Raw genomic sequence first — 12,384 nt, 5'->3', positions numbered from 1 at the left:
TGCAAGCCGTGTATCCCAAGTTGTCAAGTGGGCTGCGAAGACAATTCAAAGCGAGGTTGGATGTTGGAACAGATGGGGAGGTGCTGCCATGAAACCTCAAACACCTGGGAGACGATCAGACTACTCTTAATGAAAAGTCTTGTGGGCAAAGCAGATCAGGGAGAGAGGAGGATATGTGTGTGTGTTTATCTATGTGTGTCTGCCTCCATATAATGTATGTACTCTCTGGGATTTTGGCTGATAACAGGGACCAGGTCAATAAAGCTTCACTGAACACGGGCCTCTGCCTGAATTGAAGGGAGTATGGAGGGCCTTGCCTCAAAGCCTGAGCTAAGATGATGCTCTCTGTACGGATCCTTTGCTGAATTTTGTTAAATGTCCATCAGGCATCAGCTTGGCAAAGGTGACTTTTTGAAGTCCTCTCCTACTGTTTTAAGAGTTATGGCTCCTCCCCAGAAAATCCTGGCACCTGTAGCTTGTGAACAGCCCTGAAAGCTGTTAGGAACACTCAGCCCCCCCCCAAAAAAATCGTTTAGGGGAAGTCTCATTTTGACTCAAGAAATTCACCATTTTATAGTTCAAATCGGGGAAAATAAATACAGTAAATGGACAAAAGATTCACAAAATGTTTAGGGGTATGTTTAGTAAAAAAGCACTGGGAACACCTTGACGGACAACAGTTCCTAGGATTATTTGGGGGAAGTTGTGGCTCCCACCCCCAACACATGAATCCTGGGAACTGTTATAGAATCACAGAATTGGAAGGGACCAAACGGGTCATCCAGCCCAACCCCTTTGCAATGCAGAATTCGCAGTCATCTGTTATTCCTTTGAATGTTTTAAGAGTATGTTAAACATACAGTGTAGACATGAGTCTGTTCTGCATGGGGTGAGAATGCCCTGCCCCCCCCTTCAAAGTGGCTGTATGGGAAAGGCCCAGATTTGAGTTCTGGATGCTTTAGTTCAAACTCGGAACCCCGGAACTGAGATCCCTGCTACAACTCCCAGTTGAGTGGCAGAGCTCATAGGCACGGAGAGAGGCCCCTTTCTCACGAACGCCTAATGTGTGGCAGCCCAGATGGGTTGGGGGCGGCCTTTGCCCGTGTTCCCGCCACCTCCTGACACGTCTCGGGAGATGGTTTCCACAAACACCCATGGAACGCGTGGAAAAATGACTGCAATCAGGAGAAACTCTGGTTTTGTTATTCCAAGAATCCCCAGGACGGGATGGAAGAAGCCACTGGGTCTCCTTTTGGAGGACTTCCCAAGTGACTTGCAGCCCTTGATGTATGTGCATTGTATCCCACTCTTGCCCTTGTGATGCACCAGCCTGGCTGGGCTGTACGGCAGCGACCCCATAGCAGCAGGATGGCCTTGGCTTCAATGGTGGGTCTCACTTTCCTTCCTTCCCAGTTGAGACCACAGTGAATCACCGCTCAACTCCACCGGCCGTGGCTGGTTTTCTGCCAGGATGCTGGCACTGTTCGGGCTGGCTTGCCAACCTCTGTCCACTCGCTGGCTGGTGCCCGGAAGAGGCCACTAACGATGAGCAGAGCGGCTCTCTGCCGTCACCACGGCTTGGTCTCCGACGTGGCCTCCAATCAGCAGTGAGACAGCACCCTCCACGTGGCCTGTGGCTGCCAGCGCCACAACTGCCCGCTCGGTTGGGAAGCCCATTTTCTGGAGCTGCTGGAGCCTGAAAGGGCAGGGGGAGGAAAGTCAGATAGTTGTTTATTTCCTTGACATCTGATGGGAGGGTGTTCCACAGGGTGGGTGCCACTACTGAGAAGGCCCTCTGCCTGGTTCCCTGTAACTTCACTTCTTGCAGGGAGGGAACTGCCAGAAGGACCTCGGAGCTGGACCTCTGTGTCCAGGCTGAACGATGGGGGTGGAGACGCTCCTTCAGGTATACTGGGCCGAGACCGTTTAGGGCTTTAAAGGTCAGCACCAACACTTTGAATTGTGCTCGGAAACGGACTGTTGTCTGCCTGGGGTTACCTGGGGTGAAAAAAGCTTTTAAGCTCTGCTTTGCTTGTGGGGCAAGGCCTGCTCAGCATGCCAGCTCTGGGATGCTCATGTGAGATCTCATGGAGCCATCCAAGATCCCAGAAGGTCTCGCGTGAGGATCTCTAGCCTCTCGGAGTTGGTGTGCTGAGCAGGCCTTGCCTTCCGAAACAAGGCAGAGTGTTTCAAAGCTCTGTTTTCGTCTGGTCCCCTTGGGGTTACCTGCTACCAAATGTCCCCCCACCCCCTACCCCTGCTAGCCACAGGGTTGGCTCTAAGGGTTTGGGGACCTGCAATCACTGACACGCAGAACTCTTTGAACCAAAGCCCCACACAAGATGCGATCCCACTGTATCCATTTCTCTGATGCCCCACCAAACCCCATCAGGAAGGAAGCTTTAACTTTCCCCCGGGAAACCCTTACCGGAGAGAAGAAACCGAAGATTTGGAAAGTTTCACCTCTTCCTCAGCCATATCCTGCAGAGAAGCCTGGATCCCAGCTTGGAGCAGCTCTTCATCCATCAGGGATCCTTGGAGGGCCGAGAAAGGAGCACCTAAAGCCCCATGGTGGATGGGGAAGGGAGGCAGGGAACCAGCAGCAACTGACTGCCTGCATTCCTGCTCCAGCGCTGCAGTTTCTCCACTCCAGTAAGAGGCAGGTGGCGAAGCCAGAAGGAGAGGCTGCGTAGGGAAATCTGCTGGGGGAAACGCTTGGGTTGGCGACTCTGGAGAACGAGGAATCCTGGGAGAGAGAAAAAGATAGGCAAGGCTGTGACCTTGAGCCAAAGAAGACTGAAGCTCAGTGGTGGAGCACTTGCCTGCAGAGGTGGAGCACTTGCCCACCCCCCAAATATTTACTTATTATATTTTCAGGTATACATTTCCCCACAATTAAAAATAGAACAATACAGCCAACGACTTTCCTTCTTCTCCTTCTATGGTTCCTTGTACTTCCAAAATTAACTGAGTACAGTCGTACCTCGGGAGTCGAACGGAATCCGTTCTGGAAGTCCGTTTTGACTTCCAAAATGTTTGGAAACCAAAGTGTGGCTTCTGATTGGCTGCAGGAAGCTCCTGAAGCCAACCGGAAGCCACGGAAGCCCCATCGGATGTTCAAGTTCCAAAGAACGTTCGCAAACCAGAACACTCACTTCCGGGTTTGTGGCATTCAGGAGCCAAGGTACGGCGGTATTATATTTCCTCCGTCTGGTTTCCCCCTTTCCATTATATGTTAATCCAAATTGTACCGTTGAATTTACAATAATCCTGCTACCGTTTTCATTTGCTTACAATGGTTTTTCTGCAAATGTTCTCCATTCCTCTTTATATACCCATTCTTCTTGTTCTCCTGCCCTGCTGGTTAGGCTTGCTAGCTCTGCGTATTCCATCATTTTTCAGCCGCCATTCTTCCCTCTTTGGAGCCTCTCCCACCTTCCATTTCTGAGCTAACAAAATCCGAGCTGCAGTCGTTACGTACATAAATAGCTTTTTTCGCCCCCTGGTTACCTCTGTCTGTATCATACCCAGAAGAAATGCCTCTGGGCCTTTAGAGGGGGGATGTTCTTTTAAACATTTTTTTAATTTCATTACAAATCATTCCCCAATACAGTGCTACCTTGGAAGTCAAACGGAGTCCGTTCCAGAAGTCCATTCAACTTCCAAAACATTCAGAAACCAAGGTGCGGCTTCCAATTGGAAGCTCCTGCAGCCAATCAGAAGCTGTGTTGGACATTTGGGTTCCAAAGAACGTTTGCAAACCAGAACACTCACTTCCGGGTTTGCGGCGTTCGGGAGCCAAAACGTTTGACTCGCAAGGTGTTCAGGATCCAAGCTATGACTGTAATCTGAAGTTTCCCAGGTTTGATCCCCAGCGTCTCCAAAGAGGGCAGGGAATGTCCCCTGCCTGCAATCTGCTGCTCGTCTTCCTCACGGGGTCTCTGCCATGGGAGCCTATTCACCCAGTGCTTTTCCAGCTGCACTGGCTCCCGGTGGAGTACAGGGTCAGATTTAAGGTGCTGGTTTTGACCTTTAAATCCCTTCACGGCCTAGGACCCTCATACCTACGGGACCACCTCTCCTGGTATGCCCCACGGAGAACCTTAAGGTCCATAAACAGCAACACCCTAGTGGTCCCAGGCCCTAAGGAAGTTGATTAACCTCAACCAGAGCCAGGGCCTTTTCAACTCTGGCTCCGGCCTGGGGGAACGCTCTGCCTCATGAGACCAGGGCCCTGCAGGATCTGATTTCTTTCCGCAGGGCCTGTAAGACAGAGTTGTTCTGCCTGGCCTTTGGCTTGGAGCCAATTTGATTCCCTTCCCCTCTTTCTTTTTTCTTTTTCCTTTCTCCTCCTGTGATGAGGCTGCATTTTAATATTTTATTGTTTCAATATTTTAATGTTGTATTTTAATCTTGTTTTTAAGTTGTAATCATTCAACTTGTTTTTATTATTGCTTGTAAGCCGCTCTGAGCCCAGCCTTGGCTGGGGAGGGCGGGGTATAAATAAAAATTATTATTATTATTATTATTATTATTATTATTATTATTATTGTAAGTCCCAAACAACAACCCCTTCACCTGCCCAGCCCTACAAAGAAAGCCTGGGTTCCCAATTCACCTGTCCCTCCTGATGGCTGGGTCGGCAGTGGGGAGGATTTCAGCAGGTCCTGCCGGGGGCAGGACAAAGTGAAGGAAAGAGCCTCTCCCCAGGAGGGTCTTAAAGATGATTCCGCCATGCAGCTTTTCCAGGCGTCTCTCTGATAATTCCAGCGGGGAGAAGACCCCGGCCCAGACTGCGGCGTCAAGGGAAATGAGAGCCTAAGCAGACCCTGGTTGCTGGACCCACCCGGTCCAACCTCCTGCTCTCACAAAGACCAACAAGATGCACCATAAACCAGCAGTTAAACACCCCCCCCGAACCCATCTTTTCGGAAAGGATACAGGCCAGGCCCGTGAGCAGCCCACTCAGATGCAGGAGGAAAGGAGAGCTGGGGGAGAGAATCCAGCTCAGACCCAGCAGCAGCGCAGCCAGCAGAGGAGGGGAAGCCCACTTCCGGGGACCCCCCTGTTTCCGACGCCCTTGGGGGCACCCCAGCAAGGCCAGGTGAACGGGGGTGTAGCCCCCAACAGCAGAGCCGGCCTGAGCACCCTGCAGCCAAGCTAGGAGGAGGTAGAGGAGGGCCGAGGCGAAAGCGCCAAGTGCCGAAGAGTGGAGGTAGCGCAGAGTGCCCTGGCGTCGCTCTTGATGCCAACTCAGCAGCGGAAAGAGGAGCAGGTTGAGGAAGAACAAGGGAGCCTCCGTGAGGCACAGGCAGTAGGTCATGAGGCGATACACTGTGGGGAGGAAACACGGGGTGGTTAACAACATGCCATCATCATCATCATCATCATCATTATTATTCATCCTACTGAAATTTTTTGGTTGGGAAATAAAGTGGAAAAAAGTAAAAAGGAGGTCAAAAGGAGGGGGGGTAGTGCTTGAAACTGTGGTAAAATACAATATATGGATACAGAATTGTAGAGTTGGAAGGGACCCCAAGGTTCATCTATCTATTTATATATATAATTTTTATTAATTTTTCTGTTTTACAATTTAAAATACAGTGGTACATCTGGTTACGAACATGCAGTAATTCGTTCCCGAGGTCTGTTCTTAACCTGAAACCGTTCTTAACCTGAGGTACCACTTTAGCTAATGGGGCCTCCCGCTGCCGCCGCGCGATTTCTGTTCTCATCCTGAGGTAAAGTTCTTAACCCGAGGTACTACTTCCGGGTTAGCAGAGTCTGTAACCCAAAGTGTTTGTAACCTGAGGTGTTTGTAACCCGAGGTACCACTGTACTCATTTAAACAGCCTTAAAATATCAATGACTTCCCTTCTCGTTTCTCCATGGTTCATTTTGCATCATATTCTAAATCCCTGCATATTTTACATAAACTAAACCATTCAGTATTCCATTATGACATCCATCAAAACTTACTTGCACTGTTGAATTTATCTTAAAGCTGCCAATGTTTTCAAGTGTACACAATTTCCCCCCATGTATTCAATAAACATTTTCCAATCTTCTTTAAAGGTACGTTCTTCTTGTTCTCTTATTCTATATGGTAAGACCACAAGCTGCACATGTTCTGTCAGCTTAAGTTGCCATTCTTCTTTAGTTGGGACTTGGCTCGTTTTCCATTTTGGGGCTAATAAAACATGGGCTGCAGTAGTGGCACACATAAATAACATTTTCTGACACCTGGGAATTTCCGTCTGAATTATCCCCAACAAAAAGGACTCTGTGGTTGTTGTTTTTTTGAAAAGTATTTTTAAACATTTTTTTCCAGTTCATTATGGATTATTTCCCAATACTCTTTTATCGTTTTGCAAGTCCACCACATGTGAAAGAACGTTCCCTTCAAGGTTCATCCAGTACAACCGCCTGAAATGCAGGAATCTCAGTTGAAGCACCCACAATGGGCCACCGTGCACAATTATTCTAACAAGTATAAAATTATTAACTAGCCCTCGTGATTATTATTTTTTATAAAGGCATTCCAAATATAATTATATTTGCCCACACACAAATCTAAAAGCCATCCATTTGTATGTTGCAAGAGCAGTTGTGTCTTCTAGCCATTGTTCAAGGGGAGCCGGGGGGGGCATTTTATTATCATCCCACTGAATCAATATCCATCTTTTAGCAGAAGCAAGTTTACATCGTGATGGCCAAGAATTCTGTAACCAAGAAACAGGGGTGGATGCTCTCTCCCCCCCCACAATCCCTTTTCTGTCAAGTCTTGAAAATCGTAACCCCCAGAGAGCAGGGACTGACTGGTTGTTGACAGCTGTCAGCTGCCCTGGAATCCTGTTGGAAGGGACCCTAAGTGTCATCTAGCCCAACCCCCTGCAAAGCAGCTGTCCCATGTGGGGATCGGACCTACAACATTGTCGTTAGCATGGGAGCCTTTTTGGGCTTCGAGGGGGGGCAGGATAAAACCAGTTTGTACAGTGGTACCTCGGGTTAGGAACTTAATTCGTTCCAGAGTTCCGTTCTGAACCTGAAACTGTTCTTAACCTGAGGTACCACTTTAATGGGGCCGCCGCGCAATTTCTGTTCTCATCCTGAAGCAAAGTTCTTAACCCAAGGTACTATTTCTGGGTTAGCAGAGTCTGTAACCTGAGGTACCACTGTATCAATAAAAACCCACATGGGATTCCAGGGGGTGGGATGAGAGTGGTGTGCTGGACCCAAGGAGCCCAGAACGGTTAGGGAGGCAACACGCAACACGCCAGGGGGCAGGAACCTCAGGTAGCTTACGTTGGAAAGGGCTGCTGAGCAGGAGGGTGGGCGATAACGCCAAGCTTTCGTCTACGCCCGTCAACCAGAATAAGCAGAGAAGCACCATGAGGGTGACGGATGCAACTGGGGGGCGCCATAACCCCCATGGCCTGGTCCAAAGGCTCTTCATCAGCATGCCCCTAAGGGGAAGGAAAAGACAAGGGAGAAAGTGTCAGGGTTATATTAAAACCAGAAGGCGAGAAGCCATCCATTTGCTAAAGCTTTTAATCACTGGTTATTCAGAGGAGTGTACACCTAAGTAAAGACTCTGGGATTTGTGGAGCTTCCACATTTACGGCACTAAATGTGCGGGGGGCGACGGGGGAACTTCAGGTTTGTAGCTCCTAACTAATGGCTCCTGCTGACTGCCCAGATTAACCTGTCAGAATTACCCCAATTATGAATTTGGCCACAGGGCAACTGAGCTGTGGCAAGTTGCTCTGGCCTGATCCTGAGTCAGCCCTCACCAACCGAGCTCAGCGGCTGAGCATCTGCTTTGCATGCAGAAGTTCCCAGCTTCAATTCCCCCAGCAGCAACTCCAGGTCGGGCTGGCAGCATTCTCTGCTTGAAACCCCGGAGAGCTGCTGCCAGTCAGTGTAGACAATACTGAGCTAGATGGACCTATACTCAGTCCAAGGCTGCCTCCTCACATTTCCTGGACCACAACTGATTGATGGGAGCTGCCAAAAGATCGGGAAGGCCCTGGGTTGTCAAAGTGCACGCCCAACTCTGCATTCGATTGGTTTGGATGCCTCACAATCCTGCGATTAAAGGTCTTATAGGTGAGAGGCTTGTCCCTCACCAATGCTGGAACACAGTTTTTCTTCCCAGGTAGAGTGAAACCCAGTTGGTTCGGAATAGCCCCAAAAAGCATGCACGATGCACAGGGCACTTATGGAACTCACTGCTGCAGGATGCAACTGGATGGCATTTTGAAAAAGCTGCAACTGGTTTTGAACACAAATGACATAACTTAAGGGGGGCATATGCAAAAGAGGATCCCTGCGCCTTTCACGATTGCGCAGGAGATAATTTCTGGGAGCAAAGCTTGCATGCCTGAGCTGATCCAAGATTTTTTTACAAGATCCACCGGCCCAGCATATCACGACGGGGATGAAGGCAGCCAGATCTTTCCTTCCTTCCTTTTTGATTTGCAGCCTCTCACCCTCAATCTCTGCTCTTTGCAATTCTTTCCCACTGGGCAAGAACATTGCTTGGAGAAAACTGGGGAACACTCCCCCCCCGTCCTTCCCCCCTATTCCTTTTTCTTTTACCAAGCGCAAGGCTGGCTGCGTGCATGGGGTTGCACCGGCCGGATGGGCAGCTCGTTAGCCGGGAGAAAAGAACCAGCGCGCAGCCATTTTGGACATGGCAGTTTGGGATCTGTGAGGCCGGTCGGCGCTGATCCTCTACGACTTGCACATGCTTTTGCAACGAGGCAAGGGAGCGTCGCTAAAGAGGAACCAGAAACTAAGGATCTCCGGGGCGGGCGTGGGGGCAGGATTAGAACTCAGATCCCATCTGCTTCTGCAAAGTCCTTAGTGGTGTTTTTTTGTTTGAGGGTGGGTAGGAATGAGTTTCAGTTCTCTGTTCGTTTTGCTGGTCTGTGCAGAGTTGGTTTACTCAGTCTCTCCTTTTCGGCACTGCTTACTCAGCAGCGAGGCTGCCAACGTGGCTGGCTTTAAAAGAGGACAATTTTACAACTAGCCACAATGGCTATGTTCTCTTGTTTCCACACGCAGAGGCAGCAGTGCCAGTTGCTGCAAACCGCAGCAGGGGAGAGTGGCTTTACTCTTGATTGCGGCTTTTCACTACTTCTCGAGAACAGGGTACTGGACAGGGTGGGCCGACCTGGTCCAGCAGCAGGCTCTTCTTATGCCTACTTAGAAGTAAGCACCTTTCGTTCTGTGGCCTTCTTGTCCTGGAAATGGGTTAAGGAATTAAGCAGCTAAACAGTGCAGTCACTCAGTTCTTAATTAATCACCTGCTTACTTCAATTTCTCAGCAATGGGCTTAAAAAAACAACCCAAAAAACCCCACGCTTGCATCACTTTTCCAGACTCCAGGCTGCATTTGGATTACAAGCCTCAAACAGCAGATAATGGTGGGGTTGCGACTTTTTTGTTGTTCCCAAAATGGAGCATGATGCTAGTGCAAAACTGATTTCCGTGTATGCATCCTCTGACTGCCCTAGGCACCATGCGTTCTAAATTTGCTCGCGGGATCATCACCTTGTCATGGTGAGATGGACTCACTGTTAAGACTGTGTTCATGGAAGACAATCTTACTCGGCTACCGAGTGATCGCCAATGAAGAATATATGTTTAAATCATGTGGCTCCTCCCTCAAATAATCCTGGGAACTGTAGTTCATTAAGGGTGCTGAGCATTGACAGGATGCCCTTAACAGACTACAGCTCCCAGGATTCTATGGAGAAAGACATATACTTTTAGTATAAGTAGCATGTACACAGCTCCTGTCTCCTAAGAGAAAACAACACACCCCAAAAGTTGTTGGGCTTTTTTTTAGAAAACCCCCACAGTTATTTAGCAGCCCTAATGCTAGACCTCAGAGTGGACCCACTGAAATTAATGGGCATGCCTAACCTGGGTCCATTTTTAATGTGTCTATTCTGAATAGAACTAACATGGGGTGCAAGACAGTGAAAACAACTCCATTCTGCTAGAACACTAGAAATCTGCAACTGTACTGGAAAAGTTTTTAGGTGTCTTCATTGTTTTGTCAAATCCGAGTTCCCTTTCCAAACACATTCCAGAAAATGAAAGGCCAGTCCCAACAGGATAGTTGATGGCATAACACATAATCATCTATATTTTATTTTGGTGTTGTTGGTTTTTTTTAAAAAAAATGTCATAAAGAAATATGCTAGCATCACATTGGGGTCTCCAAAACGGAAGTTGTGGGGGATGTTTCGTTGTGAAAAAACTGTGTTGTACAGGACTGTATGTAGGGCCTGAGTTCCTGGGAAATGACAATATTTTTTAAAACAGTTCCATTTTTAATCGTTCTGAAACTACATAGAAAGGTGTGTGCAAGGAGGGGAATGCTTTAAAAAGTCAGGAAAATAAGGAGAGGAACAGGACAGAAGAAACTCATGAGGTGGAAGAACAGGGCAGCTTTGTTAGGTATTGGGAGGGTGCTGCGGCTGGGTGACACCCACTGGGTGCCATCAGGGTTTCCAGGTGGTTAGAGACTCAGAACTCAGGTGCAGTGGGAGAGATAGCACAGGCTTCCAAAACTTTGGGAGCCAGTGGGCACATCTGGAATTTTGAGACAGCCGCAAAATGGCTGCCATGAGGTATGTGGCACAATTCAAAATGGCTGCCATGGGACCATGCTGGGGACCCAGCCACGACATGGTGGGCAGACAGGCACAGGCTCCATTTTAAATTCCCACTGGGTGTTTGCTGAGTTGCAGAGATCGTGGAGGAGCCGACCGGAGTTTCTCCATCATTGCCTTACCTACTAGACTGCATCTACAAGCTGTGATTTGCCATCCCCACAAGAGCATCAAAAATGCGTACACATTTTTCTGAAATGTACATTATTGATGTGCATTATTTTGAAATGGACATTATCAAATGAGAGCTACTTCCTGCTGCTGATAGCAATTAAGGACCCCCGTCCTTTGAACAGACCGCTATGGAGGCCAAAGGCTATGATAAATAACTAGATTCAGACACCAAATCTTCTAGATATTTAAGGTTTGTACATACTGAAAGATGTGTTGGATAATGTAACAAAATGCCGCTGCATCCTGGCCATCTTTACTCAGAGTAAAGTGGCAGGCTGGTGCAATCCGGGAGCTCCCAAACCGTGGTCCGTGAATTTCACCCACAGCATGTTTGTAAAAATATACCGTATATTTCTGTGTATAAGACACCCCCATGTATAAGTCGTCCCCTATTTTTAGGGACTCCAATTTAAGAAAATTGGGGGGAGATTGCACTGTGTATAAGACGACCCACAGTTTTCCACATCATTTTAAAGTAAAAAAACCTAGTCTTATACACAGAAAAGTAGGTTATTTAAAACTATGCAGGATCAAGCTCCAGTGTATTGCAATGCTCACAACAGGAAAAGAAATTGCTTAGGGGTCCGCCAACACCTCCAGCAATTTTCAAGTGGTCCATAGGAGGGAAAGGTGGGGAACTACTGATGTAATCCAGAGGGGAAACCAGTGGCCCTCCAGATGTTGTTGTACTCCCAAGTTCATCACCCTTGACCACTGGCTATGCAGGCAGGGGCCACTGGGAATTGTATTATTTATTGTATTCCTATCCCACCCAAGAAGGGACGTGGGTGGCGCTGTGGGTTAAACCACAGAGCCTAGGACTTGCTGATCAGAAGGTCAGCAGTTTGAATCCCCATGACGGGGTGAGCTCCCGTTACTCGGTCCCTGCTCCTGCCAACCTAGCAGTTCGAAAGCATGTCAAAGTGCAAGTAGATAAATAGGTACCGCTTCGGAGGGAAGGTAAAAGGCGTTTCCGTGCGCTGCTCTGGTTCGCCAGAAGCGGCTTAGTCCTGCTGGCCACATGACCCGGAAGCTGTACGCTGGCTCCCTCGGCCAATAAAGCGAGATGAGCGCCGCCACCCCAGAGTCCTCCACGCCTGGACCTAATGGTCAGGGGTCCCTTTACCTTATCCCACCCAAGAGCTGGCACGTATAGTTCCCCTCCTCTCAATGTTAACCTCACAACGTCCCTGAGAGGTAGGTTAGGCTGAGAGGCAGTGATTGCCAAGGTCACCACCCAGTGAGCTTCAAGGCGAAGGGGAAATGGAGCCCTGGCCTCCCAGGGACTAGTTCACCTGGCATGTCAAACACGGTGGCTTGGGGGGTCAGGGACTGCCTCCCAGCCTAGCCTACCTCGCAGGGCTGTTGTGAGGATAAAGTAGGGAGTGGGGTGGGGAACCCATGTTGAGCAAAGAAGATAAACGAAGGCATTTTCTCTACTTTCAAAGGCGCTTACCCTACCCCCCCCCATCACCTTCTGGGCAATTCCTCCCAGAGAGCCCGCCCCCTTCCCTAATGTCAC

General features: G+C 48.8%; 1 protein-coding gene across 3 annotated transcripts; it reads right to left on the bottom strand.

Annotated features, from left to right (window-relative positions):
- Positions 1-1,188: 1,188 nt before the first annotated feature.
- RHBDD3 (rhomboid domain containing 3) lies at positions 1,189-8,810 on the bottom strand. Of its 3 annotated transcripts, none has more exons than XM_081841956.1 (6): positions 8,602-8,810; positions 7,306-7,466; positions 4,942-5,334; positions 4,619-4,793; positions 2,464-2,746; positions 1,189-1,696 (listed from the first exon to the last, which is right to left on the bottom strand). In XM_081841956.1, the coding sequence occupies exons 2-6, from the start codon at positions 7,460-7,462 to the stop codon at positions 1,430-1,432; spliced, it is 1,275 nt and encodes a 424-aa protein (XP_081698082.1). In that variant the 5' UTR covers positions 7,463-7,466; positions 8,602-8,810; the 3' UTR covers positions 1,189-1,429. The 3 variants fall into 3 exon arrangements, with proteins under 3 accessions (XP_081698082.1, XP_081698080.1, XP_081698081.1); XM_081841954.1 differs by lacking the exon at positions 8,602-8,810 and adding an exon at positions 7,978-8,587 and having other exon boundaries at positions 2,429-2,746; XM_081841955.1 differs by lacking the exon at positions 8,602-8,810 and adding an exon at positions 7,794-7,952.
- Positions 8,811-12,384: the final 3,574 nt, after the last annotated feature.

Source organism: Podarcis erhardii, assembly GCF_964252035.2.
Source record: "Podarcis erhardii genome assembly, chromosome: 15".
NCBI classification, from domain to species: domain Eukaryota; kingdom Metazoa; phylum Chordata; class Lepidosauria; order Squamata; family Lacertidae; genus Podarcis; species Podarcis erhardii.
This window is presented reverse-complemented; position numbering and strand designations above follow the sequence as displayed.

Bases quoted from the DNA above. Each gene is read 5' to 3' on its own strand.
- RHBDD3 (XM_081841954.1), bottom strand. From the start codon at position 8,201: ATGCTTTTTGGGGCTATTCCGAACCAACTGGGTTTCACTCTACCTGGG. The intron at 2,747-4,618 runs GTGAATTGGGAA...TCTCTCTCCCAG, and splicing joins CCAGCCATCAGGAGGGACAG to GATTCCTCGTTCTCCAGAGT. The intron at 1,697-2,428 runs GTAAGGGTTTCC...CTGCCCTTTCAG, and splicing joins TCTTCGGTTTCTTCTCTCCG to GCTCCAGCAGCTCCAGAAAA.